Source organism: Dendropsophus ebraccatus, chromosome 2, assembly GCF_027789765.1.
Source record: "Dendropsophus ebraccatus isolate aDenEbr1 chromosome 2, aDenEbr1.pat, whole genome shotgun sequence".
In the NCBI taxonomy this organism is placed as follows: Eukaryota; Metazoa; Chordata; class Amphibia; order Anura; family Hylidae; genus Dendropsophus; species Dendropsophus ebraccatus.
In genome coordinates, this window is record NC_091455.1 from 35,090,266 (window position 1) to 35,115,329 (window position 25,064).

The 25,064-nt window shown below is 45.9% G+C and overlaps 1 protein-coding gene across 2 annotated transcripts; it reads right to left on the reverse strand.

Annotated features, from left to right (window-relative positions):
• Positions 1-892: 892 nt before the first annotated feature.
• Positions 893-17,529, reverse strand: LOC138783087 (polyadenylate-binding protein 1-B-like). Of its 2 annotated transcripts, none has more exons than XM_069957324.1 (18): positions 17,309-17,529; positions 15,643-15,850; positions 11,828-12,021; positions 11,640-11,755; positions 11,015-11,151; positions 10,824-10,918; positions 6,033-6,170; positions 5,851-5,946; positions 5,427-5,699; positions 5,139-5,214; positions 4,741-4,848; positions 2,569-2,729; positions 2,404-2,494; positions 2,192-2,322; positions 1,909-2,088; positions 1,628-1,718; positions 1,416-1,546; positions 893-1,328 (listed from the first exon to the last, which is right to left on the reverse strand). In XM_069957324.1, exons 2-18 carry the CDS (start codon positions 15,827-15,829, stop codon positions 1,236-1,238), a joined length of 2,298 nt encoding a protein of 765 aa, XP_069813425.1. In that variant the 5' UTR covers positions 15,830-15,850; positions 17,309-17,529; the 3' UTR covers positions 893-1,235. The 2 variants fall into 2 exon arrangements, with proteins under 2 accessions (XP_069813425.1, XP_069813424.1); XM_069957323.1 differs by lacking the exon at positions 17,309-17,529 and adding an exon at positions 16,874-16,963.
• Positions 17,530-25,064: the final 7,535 nt, after the last annotated feature.

A 25,064-nucleotide genomic window follows, 5' to 3' on the forward strand; every position in this document is an offset into this window, starting at 1 on the left:
GAAGTGAACCATCTTATAGATCCTGTGGCAGAGAGTTCCATTGTCAGCCATTACATATCACCATGGCCTCTGTACATCCTATTGTGTAGTAACAGGAGCTGCTTGGATCAAAATGGCCTTTATCTAATGTTTTTTATTGGCCATGTCATAAACCAAACCAACTACAGTACAGTTCATAATGACGGACGTCTTTACACCAGTGATCACATGACTATAGATGAGATTTATTTTTACTCAAGTGAGAAAATGATACAATTTACATTTCTCTGTACAAAAATGTAGAAAAATAACAAACTTAGAAAAATATATATTTATATATGTAATTTATAGATAAAATTTTTTACATTCACTTAAAACCAACCAAACTGGCAAAGCAGGTTAGAACATGGACATGTATAATGGACATGGTCCTCAATATACTAAAATTTTAATTTAAGTGTAGATTTAAAGTCTTATCTATAGGAAAAAAAAATTCCAAAATCAAAGTAAACTTCAAATAATCAAACTAGAACTTGACATATAATCTATTAATATAATCTATATAATCTAACTATTAAGAAAAGAGAAGGTCCAGTATCTGGCTATGTTCCCACTCTGGGAACACATCGGGGAAGGCGGCTGTCAGGTAACGTAGAAAGTCGCTAATAATGATCATTATTAGTGGCCGTCTATTTAACGAGACGGCCGCCTTTACCCGATATATTCCCGAAGTGGGTACATAGCCAAACACTGCAACAATTCAAACCTTCTATAGTGATGGGTCTTAAACAAGCCAGCGTAAGGGTCGAAACATTGTCATGCTTTGCACTATACAATTATGCAATAAAAGAAGATTTGGTATGCTGGACCAGAGCATCCCAAATCTTCTTTTATTGCAACATTGTATAGTACAAAACATGACAATGTTTCGACCCTTACGCTGGCTTGATCAAGACCCATCACTTTTATATGGGATCATCATCTTTTATATGGGATATACGGAATCAAGTCCATCCAACTTTGGTCATGTGTCTCCATCTGCTTTTCCGCCATTGTATTGGATAGGATTGTGATTGTGACTGCTATCGTGTTGTAACCTGCAAGTTACTGTGCCGCAATATCTGGTGGTAATCCAGACTTGCTGGATTTCTGCGTGACCACAATCACTGTTAGTCGAGATTTCAGCAGCACAATATTGCAATCCTATTTTGTGCGGCCACTCGCTGTCGCTGTTCAGCCACAGCCTCATAGGCAAGTTAGACGGCCGCCATCACTGCAGCATTGTTAACCACTTGGCTTGCCAGATTCTTAGCTTCATGGTCCTGGAGCACAGCAACCGCCTCATCAACCTGAAACAGGAGACCATAGGTTAACACCTTGTCTTTACAGCAGGGTTGTAAGAGGTTCTATATGGATCGTATACATTACAATGATACCTTGAAGCGGAGAAATTCTGGTGACTCAAGCATGCGGAGAACTTCAGAATTATCGAGCTCCAGCAGCATCCCGGTGATTTTCGCAGCCAGTGTAGGAAGCATGGACTGAATTAGAGGGAAGAGGCGCTCGCCTAAAATCAAAGATCCTTATGTCACATTTTATGTTCTCTTTCTGTGGAGTTGATATGGCGGTACTGTACAGGTTTACATACCCAGTATTTGCTTCTGGTCTACTGGAGGAGGAGGAGGAGGAGGAGAGGCAAGTGTAGAGGTAGCTGGCGGGTCCTCGTGAATGATAGTGGGCTGTAAAGGAAGATCAAGGCATTAGTCAGCAATGGGGGTTCTCGTTCTAGTGGTCATTTCCAAAGCCTCCTAGTAACCTTCACAGGTCTAACAGTTCTTGCAGGGCACCCATACTTAAAGGAACCTTGTCCAACCTTTGCCTATTTGTAGATGGCCTATTAGGTTGTCCAGGCAGGACTTCATAGTGTACCTGCTGCACAACAGCTTGTGACTGCACTATAATGGTTTGCTGTGGATTCTGAACTGCATCCGAGTATTGATATTGAGGAGCGGAGCACACAATGGAAGAACTGGCAGCACTAATGGTGGTGGGCTGGGGTCCCATTGTTTGTTGCTGATGGCCTTGGAGCAGAGCGACAGCTTCATCAACCTGGAATAGAAGAACACATGTTATCACCGGACCTCTGCACCAGGGCTGTGATGGTCTCTATGATAAAGTATACATTGCACTGTATATCAGGAGATAGTCATACCTTGGAACGGAGAAATTCTGGTGACTCAATCATTTGGATTACTTCAGAATTATTCAGCTCCAGCAACATCCCGGTGATTTTCGCAGCTACTGTAGGCACCAGGGATTGAATCAGAGGGAAGAGACGCTCCCCTAAAGTCAAAGACTCTTATGTCAAGTCTTATGGTTTCTCACAGTAGAGATGATATGGCGGTACTATACAGTTTTACATACCCAGCATTTGTTTATGGTCAACTGGAGGAGGGGGAGGAGGTTGAGGGGCCAGTATGGTGGTGGTTGGCAGTTCTTCTTGAAAGACAGTGGGCTGCAAGCAAACAATACAGTGAATACAAAAGTAGCATGATAGTTGAATGCAGAATTTACAGATAAAATGCTTACCTGCTGTACAGCAACCGGTTGCTGAATTATGAGCTGTTGCTGGGTATTAAGAACTGCATCCGGGTATTGATATTGAGGAAAAGTGCAGACGATGGAAGAATTGGCGGTGGCAGCAGAGACATGGTTTGGCTGGGATTGGATTGCTTGTGGTGGAATATTTGCTGTATGGAAAAGTTACAATGCATCAAAAAATATAAATTACAGTACAGGCGCAATGCACACAGTAATATCACAGCACAGGAGCAATACACACAGTAATATCCCAGCACAGGATCAATGCACACAGTCATATCACAGCACAGAAGCAATGCACACAGTAATATCATAGCACAGGAACAATGCACACAGTAATATAACAACACAGGATCAATGCACACAGTAATATCATAGCACAGGAACAATGCACACAGTAATATAACAACACAGGATCAATGCACATAGTAATATTACAGTACAGGAGCAATGCACACAGTAATATCACAGAACAGGAACAATGCACACAGTCATATCACAGCACAGGATCAATGCACATAGTAATATTACAGTACAGAAGCAATGCACACAGTAATATCACAGAACAGGAGCAATGCACGTTGTAATATATTACAGCACTGGAACAATACACAGTAATATCACAGCACAGGAACAATGCACACAGAAATATAACAGCACAGGAACAATGCACACAGTAATATCACAGCAGAGTAACAATGCACACATTAATATTACAGTACAGGAACAATGCACACAGTAATTTCACAGCACAGGAGCAATGCACATAGTAATATTACAGTACAGGAGCAATGCACACAGTAATATCACAGCACATGAACAATGCACACAGTAATATCAGAGCACATGAACAATGCACACAGTGATATAACAGTACAGAAACAATGCACATTGTAATATATCACAGAACAAGAACAATTCACACAGTAATATCACAGCACAGGAGCAATGCACATAGTAATATCACAGCACAGGAGCAATGCACACAGTAATATAACAGCACAGAAACAATGCACATTTAAATATATCACAGCACTGGAACGATGTACACAGTAATATTACAGCACGGAAAATGCACACAGTAATATCACAGCACAGGAATAATGCACATAGTGATATCACAGTACTGGAGCAATGCACACAGTAATATCACAGCACAGGAACAATGCACATAGTAATATCACAGCACAGTAATGATGCACAAAGTGATATCACAGCACAGGAACGTGCACAAAGTGATATCACAGCAAATGAAAAATGCACAAAGTAATATCAGCGTAAGAGCAATGCACACAAAAATATTGCAGCACAAGAGCAATGCACACAGTAATATCACAGCACAGGAACAATGTACACAGTAATACCACAGGAGCAATGCACACAATAATATCACAGCACAGGAGCAATGCAAACTGTAATATCACAGCACAGGAGCAATGCACATAGTAATATTACAGTACAGGAGCAATGCACACAGTGATATCACAGCACAGGAACAATGCACACAGTAATACCACAACACAGGAATAATTTACATAGTAATATCACAGTACAGGAGTAATGCACACAGTTATAAAACAGCACATGAGCAATGCACATTGTAATATTACAGTACAGAAGCAATGCACACAGTGATATCACAGCATAGAAACAATGCACACAGTAATACTACAACACAGGAATAATTTACATAGTAATATCACAGTACAGGAGCAATGCACACAGTTATATCACAGCACAAGAACAATGCACACAGTGATATCACAGCACAAGAACAATGCACACAGTGATATCACAGCACATGAGCAATGCACACAGTTATGTCACAGCTTAAGGACAATGCACACAGTTATATCACAACTTAAGGACAATGCACACAGTGATATCACAGCACAGGAGCAATGCACACAATAATATCACTGCACAGGATCAATGCACATAGTAATATCACAGCACAGGAACAATGCACACAGTAATATCACAGCACAGGAACAATGCACATAGTAATATCACAGCACAGGAACAATGCACATAGTAATATCACAGCACAGGAGCAATGCACACAGTGATAATTGTGAAATAAATGGGACGGGTGTGTATGCAGAATGTGTTATTAGGAAAGTACAGAAGCAGTAGGATACAGTTTATATAATCACTTACGCAAACGAATCGATATGACCCGCGGTGCAGGCGGAGGTGGCCTCACTGTATTGTAGGTGGATGGTCGGGGAGCAGCTAGGCGGACTGCTCTTGGGATATTCTGGAATGCTACAGAGAAACAAACAAATTAACAACAGCAATCATACTTGGCTCTTTCCGTCGCTCCATAGGATTGAACAGAGCGGCGGGTCAAGAGTGAATTTGTCCCGGAACACCCCTTTAAGTGATTTATGTGAGTTTAGCGCAGAAAGAAGACACAGATAAGTGTTATGCAGGTATACATTAAATGTGCAGCATCTAAGCTTGTGCATAGTGCGGAAAACCACACATAGAGTAAGGGGGGTGACAATTGTAAATGAGCACACAGTGATCAGAACATTGAACTACATTAAATATACCTTGTGTTATCCAATTAGAACCTGGCATAGTTTGAGGTATCTGTCCAGCTGGATAATATACAGTATGGTTCTGGGCCTAAGAACAAAAACAAAAATGTAAAGGTTTTACAGGGTTAAAAAACATGACTGATTTCCTCCACAAACAGCGCCACAGCTGTCCATAGTTTATGTGTGGTATTGCAACTCAGCACTATTCTCTTCAGTTTTTTTTTCGGATGTCTTTTTCTGATCCTGAAATAATCTTTCCAAGTCTGTAAAGTTTCCATAGTTTATGATCTGGAGACATACCGGTGGGGCAGGTGCCAGTACATAGTTGGGGGTTGGTGGCCGCCGGTAGGTATTGTGGGCCGGGTTTGGTACCATTCGGACATGATCCATCCTCTGCAGATACTGACTGGCCAGATTAGCTTGACGGTCCTTCCTGCGCTGCGCCAAGGCAACATACAAAGGCTTGGAGGCCACAATCCTACCATTCATCTCTGTGACAGCTTTGGTTGCTTCCCTGGGGGAGGAGAAGCACACAAAGCCAAAGCCTTTGCTGCGTCCACCTTCCATCATGACCTGAAATATTAGATCAAAGTAAATATTTCTGCTATCATACCATGACACATAGGCAAGAAAACAATATACATTCACCTAAGGGTATTTGCATTGGGTAACGTAGATAAAATGTATAGAAAGGAGTACAGCAGATCCAACCGGAGATACTTACCTTAGCACTGGTGATGGTACCAAAGGGGGAAAACACTTGAAACAGCCGCCGGTCATCAATACAGTCTGCAATATTTTTAATGTAGAGATTGACACCCTAGAAGAATGAATTATTCATTACAAACCTAGAAGTTTTCTGAAATCCTTACACCAATGCATCAAAGATGAAGTGCAGGCACTCACCTGAGATCTGGCCACTCGTTCCTGCTTTATTTGTTCGTATCTCTTCCTAAGCTCGGCTTGTCTTTCTGACTTCTTCTGGGCTCTTCCAACATAAATGGCCTTACCATTCACTTCCGTACCGTTCATTTCATCCACAGCCTTATGGAATTAGGAAAAGAGTTATGTTATTCCCAGATATTTGGTCCCAAGAACAAGACAGCATTTCCTAGATCCTGTCTTTCCTGATCTCCCAGGTCAGGATCCAGTCCCATCATTTGTACAGCCCATATGACTTATGCATTGACCAATAGTAGGGGCCTTAAATTTAGGGGCGAGCAGACCCCTGAGGTGAAGCAAAGGGATTATTGATCTTCAGTCAGGGGCGGATTAACTTTACCATAGGCCCGGGCTGTTCACCAAGTCTGGGCCCCTCCACCCCACTGGCAGCACATAGTACGGGATACATAATGTCATGATGCCTTGATTTGTGCAAAATGGAGGTAAAAAAAGATTGTTTGCAATCATGGCAGAACTGTAGCCAGGAACAATACACCATTGAAAGTATAAGCATGATTTGGTGGCCATGAGCCCCCCAGGAGCTCAGGGCCCCGGGCTGCTGCCGAAAAGGACTTATTATAATCCGCTACTGTCTTCAGTCATTATCTAGATATGTCTTCCAGATTTGAACTACTCCTGACAGTGTTTAGTGAACTTGCTGAAGTGTTGGGGTTCGGCAACGTTCTTCGAACCTGAACCCTCGGCATTTGACATCTGGCGTCTGGAGAAGTTTGACGCTGCCGTAGAGACTCCTGGAAAACATTAATACCACCATAGGCCATAGGTTGTATCCATGTTTTCCGTAGGGCAGCATCCAACTTCTCCAGCTGCCGGGGGTTAAATGCTGATTTCTCAGGTTTGGAGAACGGTGCCGAATCCAAACAGTTCTGCAAGTTTTCTCAACATAACTCCTTATTATTAAACACCTAAATATTAGTTTTACTGGACTGTATTGGCTCACAAATAATATTTAAAGGGATTCTCCACTTGACTAAGGCGGAACACCTGTTACGGCCGCGGCGGCGTCCCGCGTTCCGGGCCGCCGCCGCGACCGCTACCTGCCCTATGCAGCAGCCGGTGTCCATAGTCGGGGACCCGGCGCTGCTGTCACCTCGGCCCCGGGGGGCGCCTCACCTCTCCACGCTCCTGTCTCCCACTGTGCCGGCCGGCGCGCGCGTCCCCGCCTCCTAGGGCGCGCGCGCGCCGGCTGTCTCAGATTTAAAGGGGCAGTGCGCTTCTAATTGGTAGTTGCACCCAATCACTCCCCTATAAATCCCAGCATGCCCTGTCCTTAGTGTTGGAGCCTCTACATGCTTCCCATAGCGTTTGGCCCAGCCCCTGTTGTTCCTGAGTCCTATCTGTTACCTGGTCCCAGTCCCTGTTCCTGAGTCCTATCCGTTACCCGGTCCCAAGTCCCTGTTCCTGGTTCCTGTTTCCCTGTCACTCCACCTGTTCCCGTGTCCAGCCTGTCACGTGCGCTCTCACCTGCAGACCATTGCCTGTGCCATCTCCTGCCACGCCTCGCCTGCCGACACCAGCAACCAAGCCAGGGGTAGCGACCTGGGGGTCGCCTGCCGCAGCAAGTCCATCCCGCCTTGCGGCGGGCTCTGGTGAAAACCAGCGGCCCCTTAGACTCCGCTCCCTGGTGAGGTTTGTGCCATCGCTGGTGCCGGTCCAGTGGATCCACTACTCCAGGCGTTACAGTAGGCTCCAACCATGGATCCCGGCGAGGTGCCTGATCTCCGTGATGTCGCCAGAGTGGTCACTCAGCAGGCGCAACAAATCCAGAAGCAGTCACAGCAGATCCAGCAACTCACTGCCGCCTTACAGCAGCAGACTACTGCCCAGCGCACACCACCTCCTGACGCTTCTTCTTCACTCCGACTGGCCCTCCCAAGCAAGTACTCTGGGGACTCTAAGTTGTGCAGAGGATTCTTGACTCAGTGCACCATGCACATTGAACTTTTGAGTAGTCAGTTTTCCACCGAGCGCTCTAAAGTGGCTTTCATCATCAGCCTATTAGAAGGTAGAGCCCTGGCCTGGGCCACGCCACTGTGGGACCGTGATGATCCAGTTGCTGCCAATCTCCGGGCCTTCCTATTCGAGTTTCGCTCCGTCTTTGAGGAACCTGCCCGTGCTTCTTCAGCCGAGACTGCTCTCCTCAACCTCTCTCAAGGCAGCTCCTCTGTTGGTGACTACGCCATCCAGTTCCGCACCCTGGCAGCCGAATTGGACTGGAACGAGGCCGCCCTATTGGCCACCTTCAAGAAGGGCCTGTCTAGTCGTGTGAGAGACGTGCTCGCTGCCCGAGACCTGCCTACCTCCCTGAACGAACTCATTCTACTGGCCACCCGAGTTGATACTCGTTTTTCGGAGAGGGAGGAGGAGGTTCGGCATGAACATTTACTAACCCGTTCCCGTCGCCATCCCCAGCTGGCGCCGGTTTTCCAGAATCCTGACCTTTCGATGTCCCAACCCTCTCCTGAGATTCCTATGCAGGTGGAACGGGCTCACCTGACGCCTGAGGAAAGAATCCGGCGCCTGGAGCAGAATCTCTGTCTCTATTGCGGTGGTTCCGATCACTTCCGGCTGGGATGTCCCCTACGTCCCCAAACATCCGGAAAATGCTCGCACCTAGGTCCGGTGGGACAGGTGTCCCTAGGTGTGAATGCCACCATTCCAAGTCTGTCTATGCCAGTTTCCATCCGGACTCTCTCAGGACGAAATCATCAGACTACTGCCTTCCTCGATTCTGGCTCAGCAGGCAGTTTTATTGCGGCAACATTGGTCCAAAGATGGCGGCTACCCGTGACCCGACTAGCCAGGCCCCTGACTATCTCCTCGGTCACGGGCGAAATTCTTACCGACCGTGTGTACTACCAGACCGCATCTTTAGTCCTCCAGGTGGGTCCTTCACATCAAGAAGAGATATCCTTCTACGTCCTGCCCCATTCTTCCCCCGCGGTCCTCCTGGGACTCCCGTGGCTACAAGAACATGCCCCTCAGCTGGACTGGAGAACCGGGGAGATTCTCAGTTGGGGTCAGGACTGTTCCCACCAGTGTCTCAAGTCACCTCAGACCAAGTGTATTATGTCATTTCCTGTCCCGGCCAAGCCTCTATCCGGCCTACCGGCAGAAGACCAAGACTCGGCGGATGCCTTCTCTGCCGAGGTGTACCCTCTCCCCGTACCCAAGACTAAGGTCGTGTCCTCTCACCACCGGAAGAACTTACAGAAGGTCCCTTGCCACGTTATACCGCCTGATCGCCTAGTACCAGTCGTCACCTCCACTCTTCAGAGAGTACCCCCCGGAAAGACTCATGTTCACCCTGCGCTTCGAAGAGGTATTTTGAACTGGGGACATTCCTCGTTGGAGGCCGGGCACCCGGGAGTCCGTAAGACCGGCCAACGGATCTCTCGCCACTACTGGTGGCCCAGCCTATCCCAAGATGTCAAAGACTTTGTGGCTTCCTGTGCCATTTGCAGGCAAGAAAGAGGGGGAGGCCAAAGGGGGGGGGTACTGTTACGGCCGCGGCGGCGTCCCGCGTTCCGGGCCGCCGCCGCGACCGCTACCTGCCCTATGCAGCAGCCGGTGTCCATAGTCGGGGACCCGGCGCTGCTGTCACCTCGGCCCCGGGGGGCGCCTCACCTCTCCACGCTCCTGTCTCCCGCTGTGCCGGCCGGCGCGCGCGTCCCCGCCTCCTAGGGCGCGCGCGCGCCGGCTGTCTCAGATTTAAAGGGGCAGTGCGCTTCTAATTGGTAGTTGCACCCAATCACTCCCCTATAAATCCCAGCATGCCCTGTCCTTAGTGTTGGAGCCTCTACATGCTTCCCATAGCGTTTGGCCCAGCCCCTGTTGTTCCTGAGTCCTATCTGTTACCTGGTCCCAGTCCCTGTTCCTGAGTCCTATCCGTTACCCGGTCCCAAGTCCCTGTTCCTGGTTCCTGTTTCCCTGTCACTCCACCTGTTCCCGTGTCCAGCCTGTCACGTGCGCTCTCACCTGCAGACCATTGCCTGTGCCATCTCCTGCCACGCCTCGCCTGCCGACACCAGCAACCAAGCCAGGGGTAGCGACCTGGGGGTCGCCTGCCGCAGCAAGTCCATCCCGCCTTGCGGCGGGCTCTGGTGAAAACCAGCGGCCCCTTAGACTCCGCTCCCTGGTGAGGTTTGTGCCATCGCTGGTGCCGGTCCAGTGGATCCACTACTCCAGGCGTTACAACACCATTGTGTCCATTGATTGGCAGAGTAGGAAAATTTCTGCATGGTCATGACTTGACAGCAACCAGTAGAAGACCGAGAAGACCAGAGCCCAGCTGAACTGCAGTGATGGTAGAAGGGGATGGGTGAGTATAGCTTGCTTGTTATTTTTACAAAATTCCCAGCCATGACCTCCCTGTGGCACTGTGCTTCACTGCAGTGTCGTGCCCAATGGACGTTTTAGGCTTCCCAAAGGTAAGTAGCCATGCCGCCTGACTTCAAAACACTGCAAATGCAGTGAGACTGACTGCTGCCCCAGGGAGAGGGCACAAGACCCTTTATTGTAATCTGCAGTGGTCCCATGGATCAGAAACTTCTTATCTATCCAGTGGAGGACTTGCCATAAATGTCTTTAAGATGGCAGCCCCCTATTTCTCAATTTGGTCTTACTATATGAGTGACATAGTCCCCGAACCTGATAAGAATGGGGTCTATGGACAACCTGCAATAAAACACATAACAATTCTGAATCTAATGATTCTCTAAGTCTTCCTCTCACTTTTACAGCATCTTCATGTTTCTCGAAGCAGACAAAGCCGAATCCCTTGGACTTCCCACTTTCATCGGTCATAACCTTCACACTCACTGTGGGCCCTAAAAACAGATTATTGGACCCATTTAGAACATTTAGCTGGGACCATACAAATGTGTCAGATGAAGAATGTTTGTGGCAACACACAGAATCTTTACCGTATTTGCAGAATAATTCCTTGAGCCGTTCGTCATCCATATTTTCCCCAAAGTTCTTGATGTACAGATTAGTGAACATAGCCCTGGCGGCGAGTATGGGTTCTCGGTCTTTGCGAGACTTGAAATGTCCAATGAACCTTTACAGGGAATATAAAGAAGTCTATTCACAGCGTTGACTTACTAAAGACAGCATGGCAAAAGAATACTAAACTTGAGAAATTGGGTCTGGAAACGCGTCATTTCGAGACTTAGAATAAACAATCAGCTGTGTTCTATTGAAATCGTGCCATCTCTGTGATGTTCTATCAAAGCCTTGGGTGATCTCCACCGATTTACCATTGCTCTCAGCTGGAATCCATTGGCTATGGACCTTGGTTGTACTTAAAGAAAATGGCTGCTCAGGTCTTCTCCACTGATTGCTCTGACTAGAACATCACAAAGTGAGAGAACCCATCGTTTTATGGCATCTATCCTCTCTTTTTAGCCTCCTTATCATTCACATGTATGGACCACTATTCAATGGGTCAGGCCATAGATGGGTATCCTGTGTCCTTTTAACTATATTGTTAACATTAAAGGCAACAGACTTTTGGAAAGATTGTGTATTGGAGGAAAATAAACTTACACTTTCTGGTCATTTAGGATCATTCCATTCAACGAATCTATGGCCTTCTGGGCCGATTCATGGGTCTCGAAATGTACAAAGCCATAGCCCTTGGATCCATTTTCATCACACGCGACCTGTAACACCTCCTATTGGTGAATCACATTATTATACAGACTGCAGAGATCTGTATACTGAGGATTACTTACCTTACAGGAAAGGATATTGCCAAAGGCAGAAAACGTATCATAAAGTAATTTGCTGTCAATATCTTTATCCAGGTTTTTGATGAAAACGTTTCCAACCCCGCTCTTTCGGCGGGAGGGGTCGCGCTGACACCACATAATACGCATTTGTCTGCCTTTCATGTCCTCAAAGTTCATTGTATCCAGGGCACGTTCGGCTAGGGGGAAAATGCATGATGTGAAAAGGAACAGAAATTGTATGGTTTAAAGAAGAGCGTTGTCTAATTTGATCGACTTCCTATAATCCTAATTTAGTAGGATATGTTAAACAAAATTAACATTGTGAACCGGGACTTTTCTTGGATAGCTCATGTTTAGAATAGGTTAACAGTATATGATCAATGGTGGGGGTCCAACACCTGGTACCCTGACAATATACCAGAGCCAGACAGACAATTGTGTATAGTGTGTTGTGCTGGGTTACTGCAGCTCAGTTGCAATTCACTTAAAGAGACTCTGTCAGCAGGTTTATGTTGTACTATTTAAGGGTAGCATAAACTAGTGACAGAGAAGCTGAACAGTATGATGTATCACTTACATTGTACTGTGCAGCGGATTCAGAGATATCCTCCTGAATAACATGGACAATAAGTAGTTCTCTCCATTATGTATGTGTGCTCGGTGGTTCTGGATATTTATGAGCACCAGCAAACCCTGCCCACCAGTTGCTGATTGGCACTTATCTATCCATGCTGTGTATAGGCAGTCAGCTGTCAATCAGCAGCTGAAGGGTGGGGGGAGTGGTGCAGCACAAATCCCATTCTCCTGCATATTAGGAGAACTGAACTGTTCTGTTCAGCATTTCTGCCACTAGTTTATACTGCCCTGATCAGCAGCATAGCATTAACCTAGTGACAGATTAACTTTAAAGGGGTTGGTCACCTTTACAAACTTTTTATAAGACTACAGTAATGTTTCAAAAGGTGGACAACCCCTTTAAATGAGCTACAGTAACCAAGAAAAGTCACTCCACAATGTATGGCACTGTGTAGCTGCAGCTGTCTTCTCTGTGTATGTGAGTTACACCACCCTGGTAAAGAGCTGGGAGATGCTGGGTATCTGGGTATACAATATCTGTTCCAGATGAACCAGACATTGATGACCTATCTTGAAAAAAGGCTATCAAAGAAATCCCTTTAACATAGCTTTATAGCAGCCAGTGTTCCATATTTTCTGATACATCACTCAAAATACCCTCAAGATTTATCAAGCTGACCAATTAAAGCTTGTCTTTTATTCTACCAGAGCTTATTCAATTAATAAACCTTCCTTAAAAGGGATTGGTCACTTTACAGTAAAATTGTTCAGTGTACAGTATTAGTAGGTGTACTCACTACGCATACTGACAGCAGCTCCCTGTGTACCTCATACAGCTAAAATCAGACTCCCCTCCTCCGGGCTATGCTGCCTTGCTTTGTGGTGAGTCTGTTCATAAGATGGCCGACATGGAGGAGGCATCATCAAATGCTCCTCTATGTCGGCCATCTTATGGACAGAATCACCACAGAGCAGGACAGCACAGCATGGAGGAGGGGAGTCTGATATTAGCTCTATGAGGTACACAGGAGCTGCTGTCAGTAAGTACAGTGAATACACTTACTTCCGCCTGCCTCAGAGAGTTCCGGCGCCGAATTCCTCCTAATTTACTCAGTGTGAACATACCCTAATACTGTACACTAAGAAATTTTACCATAAAAAGTGAACCAAGCTTTAATTGGTTGCTATGAGCAACAAAGTCAATGGGAGAGATTTATGAGGTCTTCTGCAAAGAAACAGAGGGGCCTATAGCAACCAATCAGATTCCAGCTTTCATTTTTAAAAGGGCCTCTAAAAATGAAAGCCTGGATCCGATTGGTTGCTATAGGCAACTGCCCCACTGTTCCTTTGCACAGGGTTTAAAAAATCTCCCCCAATCTGACTATAAGATGACTTGATAAATTTCCTCCATAGAGTTAAAAGGGGTTATCCAGCGTTACAAAAACATTGCCACTTTCCCCCTACTGTTGTCTCCAGTTTTGGTGGGGTTTTGAAATTTAGTTCCATTGAAGTAAATGGAGCTTAATCATACCTCCCAACTTTTGCAAAGAGCAAAGAGGGACATGTGCGCCGCGGTCCCCATAGCCACGCCCCCATAGTGACCCTCCATAGCCACGCCCCCATAGCGACCCTCCATAGCCAGTCCCCTACAGTCACCACATGCTGCTGACTGAATAGTGCCCGATATAGTATCCAATCCCCCCAAAAATGCCCGATATAGTATCCAATCCCCCATTATAGTGCCCCACATAGTATCCAATCCCCCCAATAGTGCCCACATAGTATCCAATCCCCACATATAGCCCCACATAGTATCCAATCCCCCATATAGTGCCCCACATAGTAGCCAATCCCCCTTAGAGTGCCCCGCATAGTAGCCAATGCCCCATATAGTGCCCACATAGTAGCCAATACCCCCATATATGCCCCACATAGTAGCCAATGCCCCCATATAGTGCCCACATAGTAGCCAATGCCCCCATATAGTGCCCCACATAGTAGCCAATCCCCCCATATAGTGCCCTTATAGTAGCCAATCCCCCATATAGCGCCCCACATAGTAGCCAATCCCCCATATAGCGCCCCATATAGTAGCCAATCCCCCATATAGCGCCCCACATAGTAGCCAATCCTCCCATTTGTGTGGCCCGACCAGAAAAACAATAAACCAGTAACTCACCTGTCCGCCGGTCCCAGCAGCTCCTCTCCCGGCAGAGCGCGCACTCCCGACATCCTCCGGGGCGGGCAGCGGGGTATACAGACACTGACTGTGCCGGAAGTGATTCATGATAGAGGCTGCAGGTCACTTCCGGTACAGTCAGTGTCTGTATACCCCGCTGCCCGCCCTGGAGGATGACGGGAGTGCGCGCTCTGCTGGGAGAGGAGCTGCTGGGGCCGGCGGACAGGTGAGTTATTAGTTTATTGTTTTTTTGGTGGGGCCACATATAATGCGGGACACTGGGTGCCGTTCCGGGACCACGGGACAGCACCCCGAAAACGGGACTGTCCCGCGGAATCCGGGATGGTTGGGAGCTATGGCTTAATTGCAAACTGCACCTGAACTGAAGACAACAGTAGTGGGAAAAGTGGCCATGTTTTTGTAGCGCTGCATAACCCCTTTAATTCCTCTAAGCTGTCACTAAATGCAACCAGGATTTTCCAAAACACACAACTGAGAAGTCATGCATGAGTGAGATATCCATATTTTCCTGGGGTCAAAGGCTGAGTGTTTGGGTTCAGAGAACTTTGCCGAACCTGAACAGTTCAGCAAGTCCACACAACACTAATCCCAATCTCACTGATCAGCGTTTCTTTGCTGGACACATCAGGCCTTGTAAAACAACTCTTAGTCACTAGCTGACCACATTCAGGCCATTAAAGTGAACAGGACCATTGCTAGTACACTGTGGTATTCAGAAAAACCCTATTCTAACAGGATACTGGTGTATACACCCAAACATAAGGGGAATTAAATGAATACATACACAACAACAACAAACCTGATGGGAAAGAAGCCAGTTTATGCTCCAATGCTCCTTAGTGTAGACAGCTGCCGGTAGCATATTATAGCACTACATATATGACCAGTGAAAATATGAAAAGAGAATACTAATAGAGCATACCCAATACAAGATATAATATACATGACAAGTGAATGAATGGTGGGTGGTAAGTACAGCTTTCTGGTTACCAGTCCTTCCCTCTATACACCAGAGATGATCATCATTCCTAACATCTCTTACCATCCGCCGGCTGCTGGAAGTTGACATAAGCATAGCCGAGAGACTGGCGGGTGACCTTGTCCCTGCACACTCGGATTGACAGGATGTTCCCGGCAGGGCTGAACTTTTCATACAGCATAGCCTCTGTGACCTCGGGCAGGAGGTCCCCAATATAGAGAGAGGCTGCATTGTAGCTGGGAGCACTCATTATGTTACTGGAGGAGGATCACTAAAAATAAAGAATGGTGCATAGAAAACACATCAAGACTACAACAACTACACAACAATATGCTCTCCACATATGACTGAAGGCAGATACACTAAAGAACTGGTACACTGTAGCCGATAGAGGGTTTCCAGGCAAAGTGATTGATGACCTATCCTCAAGATGGAAGCAATAGGCTATGTTCACTACATAGTGCATGGTTATTGCAGCTGGGGCTATGCTCTCTGCTTCCAGCCCTGTCGATCATTGATCCATGGCTTATTTTGAAGACAGGTAAACAATCATTTTCATTTTTAAGCATTTTTATAACTTCCACAAAATAAACAGACCTGGTAATATATCAAGGACAATAGGCTTTCTTCCATAAACAGCGCCCTCTTGTCTGGTGGCAGTTTGTGGTATTGCAGTGCAGTCCCATTTATTTAAATGGGACTAAGCTGTCGTACTACTTAGACCATGGGTCTCCAAAATGCGGCCCTCCATCTGTATCAATACTACATTTCCTATCAAGCTTGAACAGCCAAATCCAAAGCTTTAGCTGTCTAGGCATGATGGGAATTGTGGTTTTGCAACAGCTGGAGGGCCGAAGTTTGGAGACGCATGGCTTAGCCCATTGACAAGATAGGCGATGTATCTAGAAGAAAATGATCCTGTATCTCTATCTCTAACCCCTCTAGTCTGCAGATGAATGATACCTGGCCATCTTAGCCAGTCCAATGTGCAGTGTACCATCTCCTTCAAGTTGCAAAAATCAATTCAAAAACATCTGGGAGGACTCAGATCCTCTTTGGGCCTCTGGAGATGGTGACGAGAACTGAATATTTGCAGATATATCCACCTATAAGGGGGGGGTGACAATACAGGATACATCTAACTTGATGGGCCCATCTAGGTTGTCAGTGATCCTATGGCGTTAAGCTGTCATTTTTTTCCCTCTGCCTCCTGATGCTGCACATACGTCAGTCCGGACTAGAGGAACAAATTGTTTTTGAAGAAGCTAAAGGTGATAACCGTGTAAATAGTCACCTTATATCTCTGTCTGTAGACCGGTCTCGTGATGGCCGCTACTAACTGACAACTGTCAGCGGGTGAAGCTGATTTGCCGCATGGCAGCATGAGCCGGGCAACCGATGCCCATGTGAGACAATGGCATTACCACTAGTCTGAGCGTGAAAATTGGCTGCTGCTTTCTGGGTTACATCTTTTGGTGCCCCATGAAATAAAAAAATAGAACTGATCTACACCCATGAAGTTAGAGTTGCCCTTTAATGATAGATAGATAGATAGATAGATAGATAGATAGATAGATAGATAGATAGATAGGAGATAGATAGAATTTTTTTTTTTACATAATATTGATAGGGCACCATTTTTTTTACTTCATGTAAATGGATCTAAGGAGCCAATTGCATCAATGCTCACACCAATGTACCGAAGCATATTCCAAAGCATTGTGCTCACCTGAACAGTCTCATCATGGAGAGGTGTCACTGTCTTCTCCTAAATCTACTAAAGACAAAAGTGATGAGAAAAATAAGTATAGGAATAATGACATATCACCGTGAAAGATCTAAGCCTAGTTGGTCCTCATATTGCAACCAAAACTAGGTGTGGATTGAAAACACAGAAAGGCTATGTTCTTACACTGTTGAAATATAGTGGATGGCCGTCATTTAATGGCAAATAATTAGCTTTATTTTAAAGCATTGTCCGTTGTTATGAAATAACGGCCATTATCTGTCATAAAATGACAGCCATCCACTAAATTTCAAGTGTGTGAACACAGGGGGAGATTTATCAAACTGGTGTAAAGTAGAATTGTCTAAGTTGCCCCTAGCAACCAATCAGATTCCACCTTTCATTTTCTAAAGAATCTGTAAGGAATGAAATGTGAAATCTGATTGGTTGCTAGGGGCAACTAAGACAATTCTACTTTAAACCAGTTTGATAAATCTCCCCCACAGTCTTTGGCTATGTTCACACAACGTATATTTTTTTTAAACCATGGGCGTTGTACAACAGCCGTGATTATTACGAAAATATATGTTATCTTGCCCTCTATGGGATCCCAGCCGGAGTATATACAGATAGTATACGCTCTGGCCGGGATCCCTAGTGGCGCCGCAAATGCTCGCTCTATAGCATGCTGTGGAGAGTTCTGATGCGGGCGTGCATGGATGCGCCTGCATAAGAACTCTGCGTCGCCAAAGATCATCCGGCCGGTACTGCAGTACCGGCCGGGATGATCTTTTCAGAGACTGGCTGTTCAGAGAACGGCCGCTCTCTTAAGTTGTGGGGACAGAGCCTTTCTGCGTTTTCAATCCACTCCTGGTTTTGGTTGCAATATGAGGACAAAAATACTGAGCAATAATAATGTGTGTGAACATACCCTAAGGGTGCATTCACACGTACAGGATCTGCAGCAGATTTGATGCTGTGTTCAGTTATTTGCATCAAATCTGCTGCAATACGATGTGTGTGAAGCTAACCTTACAGAGAGACAACCCTTTTCATATATGGAGATACTGGCTTCCTTATGTCACTATGTGGAGGGATACAGTGATGCTTAAAGGGGTTGGCCACTTTATAGAGATAAAAAAAAAGACTCCTCTCCACCAGGCTGTGCTGTCCTGCTCTGTGTTAAGTCTGTCCATAAAATGTCCGACATGGAGGAGCATGTGACCATGCTCTGCCCCCAGTATCCTCCATAGCATGTATATATAGGCTCAGTGGTGGACAGTGGGGGCGGGGCATGGTCACATGCTCCTCTATGTCAGCCATCTTATGGACAGAAACACCACAGAGCAGAACAACACAGCCTGGAGGAGGGGAGTCTGATTTTAGCTCTATGAGGTACACAGGGAGCTGCTGTCAGTAAGTGCCATAAGTACAGCTACTAATACTGTACACTGAGCAATTTTACTATAAAGTGTCCAACGCCTTTAGAGGGGAACTCCAGAGAAAATATATATATATATTTTTAAATCAACAGGTCAAAAATTTGTAAATTACTTCTATTTAAAAAAAAAATAATAGTATTCTTTCCAGTCTTACACAGTGCTCTCTGCTGCCACCTCTGTTTGTGTCAGGAACTGTGAAGAGCAGTGGAAAATCCCTATAGAAATCTCTTTGGAGCCCGACTAATTTAATTGACACAGAGTGAGGAGTGGACCGCACTGAGTGTGGACTTCTACCAGCTCGTTTTCACGATTGGTACGGGTCTGAACACTCAATTAGTCTGGTTGTTATATCCCTGGAGGGCCGTGCAACGGACCGCATACCCCGGAGCAGTGTGAGATGTTGGCCCTGCTGCCTGTCTCCTCGGCGCCGCATGGACCACCAACCCTCCCCGGATGTAACCTGTAAATTATCTCTGAGGGATCCTCCGGCAGGGGCAGTGATGACGTCTCTGCACCTGCTGGGGGATCCCTCCGGCGACTGATCGGCTAAAGAGGCTAGAAGAGAGGAAGTATTATTATTATTTTTTTTTTTTTTTTTTTGGAGCAATGCAGGGGGACATTATAACTATATGGGGGCAATGCAGGGGGACTTTATTATTAGTATATGGGACATTGCAGGGGGACATTATTATTATATGGGGGACAATGCAGGGGACATTAATATTACTATATGGGGGACAATGCAGGGGGACATTATTACTATATGGGGACAATGCAGGGGGACATTAATATTAGTATATGGTACAATGCAGGGGGGACATTATTACTATATGGGGGACAATGCAGGTGAACATTATTACTATATGGGGGACAATGCAGGGGGACATTATTACTATATGAGGGACATTGCAGAGGACTTTATTACTATATGGGGACAATGCAGGGGGACATTATTACTATATGGGGACAATGCAGGGCGACATTAATATTAGTATATGGGACATTGCAGGGGGGACATTATTACTATATGGGGGACAATGCAGGGGGGCATTATTACTATGTGGGGGACAATGCAGGGGGGACATTATTAGTATGCGGGGGACAATGCAGGGGGACATTATTAGTACGTGGGCACAGCAGGGACATTATTGCACAATGTGGGCATTATTGCACAATGTGGGCACAATAGGAAACATTATTATTACATGGGGGGAACAGCAGGAGACATTATTATTATATGGGGGGTACAGCAGAAGACATTATTACTATATGGGGGCACAGCAGGAGACATTATTATTATATGGAGGGCACAGCAGGGGATCCTACATACAGGGGGCCACCCACATATCTACTTACTTTACTGCACCAAACAGCAGAATTACTACTGTATAGGAACCTATGGGTGGGGAAAATGAAGGAAGTTGCTGGAAATGTATGGAGCCTAAGATGTTTGTCTGGCAGGTTCTAAAGAGATGAATTGTAGCTGCAAGAAACTGTCATGGTGGTCTGGGCCAGATGGAGAGGAAAAGGAAAGTGACCCCTCAGATCAAAGAAGACGTCACCTGTGAGTCCCTGTATAAAGATTTTGTATTCAGTAGAACACTATTTGGTAGGGGTGCCAGACTGTTCTATGCTGTAATACACACACCGCTTCTTCCTAGTAACCTGAATCCTGATAAAAGCCCCCCTTCCTTCCCCAGGGCTAAACTGAGTGAGGGGGGCATTGTGTCAGACTAGAAAGAATACACCACTTCCTGCAGGACTGAAAGACTTGAGATTTTTAAATAAAAGTAAATTACAGACCTATAGAGCTTTCGAAAACCAGCTGCTTTGAAAGAAAAGGGTTTTTTAAATCTTATGTTTTGTTTTTTGTTTTTTTTATATACTTTGTTGCTTTATTCCTTATTCAGACACAGGAGTACCACATAGAACTTATTTTAAGAACACATAACCTCTTTACCGCTATGATTTTGTCAGGAATGTGTAGTACCCAGGGCCGGATTAAGGTTGGTGGAGGCCCTGGGCAAAAATTTTGTTGGGGCCCCCCCCCCATTTTTTTCCCCCAAATATATCCCATACAGCGATCTATACAGGTGGCTACTTACTGTAGCAGACTTAGCACCTACCCCTCCTCACTCCTGGCTGTGTGGCTCAGCATCCTCCTCTGTTTTGCATGTGATGGTCACTACAGGCTGCAGTCCAGAGGAAGATGCCAGGCCCTAGAGACAGGACGGGGGAGGGGTGTATTCCCACTCGGGGTGTATTCCCACTTTGTGTTTATGTTAATAATGCAATGCGAGAACATAGCACTTCAGTACTTTCTGTGCTCTCCTGCCCCCTGTGTCAGCCCCCACAGCAGCAGATGCAGATGTGAATCGCTGAAGGAACCTGGACTTGCAAGTCTAAGTCCCATCTGCAGTTCCCAACCATGTACACTACCTGAAGCAGTAAGGAGCAACCAGAAAGTACTTAAAGGCTGTGTAGAATATATAGCAAATATGGTACATGTGAACGTACCCTAAGGATTAAAATACATAGCTGTGTGCAGCCCATGATATGGCATATATAGCCTGTGTGCAGCATATGACATACATAGGATATACACCATATGCTGCACACAGGCTATATACCATACACTGCTCTCAGGCTATATATCATATGCTGCACACAGGCTATATATCATCCACTGCTCTCAGGCTATACTGTATATCATATGCTGCACACAGACTATATACAGTATATACCATATGCTGCACACAGGCTATATGACATATGCTGCACACAGACTATATACAGTATATACCATATGCTGCACACAGACTATATACAGTATATACCATATGCTGCACACAGGCTATATATCATACACTGCTCTCAGGTTATATATCATATGCTGCACACAGACTATATATCATCCACTGCTGTCAGGCTATATATCATATGCTGCACACAGGCTATATACAGTATATACCATATGCTGCACACAGGCTATATACAGTATATACCATATGCTGCACACAGGCTATATACAGTATATACCATATGCTGCACACAGGCTATATACAGTATATACCACATGCTGCACACAGGCTATATACAGTATATACCATATGCTGCACACAGGCTATATACAGTATATACCATATGCTGCACACAGGCTATATACAGTATATACCATATGCTGCACACAGGCTATATACAGTATATACCATATGCTGCACACAGGCTATATACAGTATATACCATATGCTGCACACAGGCTATATACAGTATATACCATATGCTGCACACAGGCTATATACAGTATATACCATATGCTGCACACAGGCTATATACAGTATATACCATATGCTGCACACAGGCTATATACAGTATATACCATATGCTGCACACAGGCTATATACAGTATATACCATATGCTGCACACAGGCTATATACAGTATATACCATATGCTGCACACAGACTATATACAGTATATACCATATGCTGCACACAGGCTATATACAGTATATACTATATGCTGCACACAGACTATATACAGTATATACCATATGCTGCACACAGGCTATATACCACATGCTGCACACAGACTGTATACAGTATATACCATATGCTGCACACAGACTATATACAGTATATACCATATGCTGCACACAGGCTATATACAGTATATACCTTATGCTGCACCCAGAGTATATACAGTATATACCATATGCTGCACACAGGCTATATACAGTATATACCATATGCTGCACACAGGCTATATACAGTATATACCATATGCTGCACACAGGCTATATACAGTATATACCATATGCTGCACACAGGCTATATACAGTATATACCATATGCTGCACACAGGCTATATACAGTATATACCATATGCTGCACACAGGCTATATATCATATGCTGCACACAGACTATATACAGTATATACCACATGCTGCACACAGACTGTATACAGTATATACCATATGCTGCACACAGACTACAGAATTATTTTCTCATGCAGTTTTGCCACAATTTCAGCTGATACAGTAAAACTCTGCTATTAAAAAGCAGCGTGTGTATTATGGCAAAGAGCAATATTTCCCTTTTCACTTCAGGGCCCCCTACCAAATAGTTTTCTACAAAAAAACAAAAAAAAAACATGTAATTTAGTGACTCACAGGTGACGTCTTCTTTAATCTCAGGTGTCACTTTCCTTTTCCTCCAGGATGATTTCTTGCAGCTACAATTCTTCTCTTTACAACCTGCAAGACAAACATCTCAGGCTCCGCACATTTCCTTCAATTTCCTTCCCTTTTTTCTTAATGAGTGTGTGGGTTGTCCCCTGTATGTAGCATCCCCTGCTGTGCTCCCATATAGTAATAATGTCCCCTGTGCCCACATATAGTAATAATATCTCCTGTTGTGCCTCCGTATAGTAATAAAGTCCTCATGTTGTGCCCACCTATAGTAATATTGCCCCCTGCTGTGCCATCATATAGTAATAATGTCCAGCCCTGCTGTGCCCCCTGCTGTAATGTGCCCCCATAGTATATACCCCCTGCTCTAATGTGCCTCCATAGTATATGGCCCATGCTCTGATATGTGTCCCCATACATAGTATATACCCCTGTTCTGATATGTGTCTCCATCAGAATGTGCTCTGATGTGCCCCCATAGTATATGCCCCCTTACATAGTATATGCCCCCTGCTCTGATATGTGTCCCCATACATAGTATATACCCCCTGCTCTAATGTGCCCCCATAGTATATACCACCTTCTCGAATGTGCCCCCATAGTATATGCCCCCTGCTCTGATATGTGACCCCATACATAGTACAGTATATACCCCCTGCTCTGATATGTGTCCCCATACATAGTATATACCCCATGCTGTAATGTCCTCCATAGTATAATACCCCTGCTGTAATGTCCTCTATAGTATATACCCCTGCTGTAATGTCCCCCATGGTATATATACCCCTGCTGTAATGTCCCCCATGGTATATATACCCCTGTTGTAATGTCCTCTATAGTATATACCCCTGCTGTAATGTCCTCCATAGTAAATATACCCCATTCACTCATACTCACCTGATCTGGGCGGGGGATGGGTCTTCGCTCTTCTCTCCTGGTTCCTTCAGCATGGCAGCCGCTGTGACAGATCGTCCAGCTAAAGAAATCAGGTTTCCTACCACTTGAGGTCCCGTCGGCGCGCTGTCCTCTCCTCAGGGGGAAGTCTGAGGAGCCTGCCGGGCGGGAGATGTGTCAACACACAGTTAACCCTACACCCAGGCCTGTATTTAGAGTTCATGCTGCCCTAGGCACTTTGCATGCTGAGGCGCCCTCCCCCCCCCCCCCCCCCCTTCCCCTCGGCACTGACAGGTTACCTGCATGGTGTATACTGGGTGCTGGGTGCTGGAGGCCGGCACTCCAGCACCCAGTACTACTGAGCGGCACCCCCCGGCTGGCAGTAGTACTAGGTACTGGGGTGCCGCTTTGCTTGATGCCCGCTCTTCTCATCAAACAGACGTGATGGAGGAAGGAAGGAGGCCGGGGACTTAATTTGGGGACCACTTCTGTCCAGTGTCGGACTGGGGCACCTGGGGCCCACCAGTGTAGAACCAGTGAAATGTGACATGCTGACCCGCTCCTTTCCTGGATTCATCTGTATCTGTGACAAATCCCTTGTGGCAGATCAGAATACATAGATCTGTGGGGGCTCAGTGCAGGGAAGTGACCCCAGAACATCACTAATAGGGGACAGAACAAAAACATCTCCCCCTATCCCCTATTAGTGAAGTTCTGGGGTCACTTCCCTACACTGAGCCCCCACAGATCTATGTATTCTTATATGCCACAAAGCATCCAGTGTATAATGCACCCAGGACCCAACTACAACAGCTGCAGGCACTACAACGCCCAGCATTTACTGACAGTCTGCAGCCCTCAGCATACGCTGGGAGTTGTAGTGCCTGCAGCTCTTGTAGTTGGGTCCTAGTTTAAAAATTTGCGCTAGTGTACTGTAGTGACCCCGGGGCTGTGTCAGTACACTACCGCAAACGATACACTGACCCATTAAGACCCCAATGGTGCACAGGCTCTGCACACTATAGAAGTGATTATAGTGCAGTTACTAATGACTCACGGGTGACGTCTTCTCCTATTGCCGTCGCTCACACTTCGCTTTCTTCTCCATCTGGAGCAGCCATCATGAAGACTTCTCCGACCACAACTCATCTGCAGGCGGGCAGCTGGGGGTGACTGGGGAAGGAAGGCAGCTGGGGGTGACTGGGGAAGGGAGGCAGCTGGGGGTGACTGGGGA

Excerpts from the sequence above, each read along its gene's own strand:
- LOC138783087 (XM_069957324.1), bottom strand. The coding sequence starts at position 15,829 with ATGAGTGCTCCCAGCTACAATGCAGCCTCTCTCTATATTGGGGACCTC. Across the intron at positions 2,495-2,568 it reads AACCGGTTGCTGTACAGCAG|CCCACTGTCTTTCAAGAAGA; the intron begins GTAAGCATTTTA and ends GTTTGCTTGCAG. Across the intron at positions 1,719-1,908 it reads CACAAGCTGTTGTGCAGCAG|CCCACTATCATTCACGAGGA; the intron begins GTACACTATGAA and ends CTTCCTTTACAG.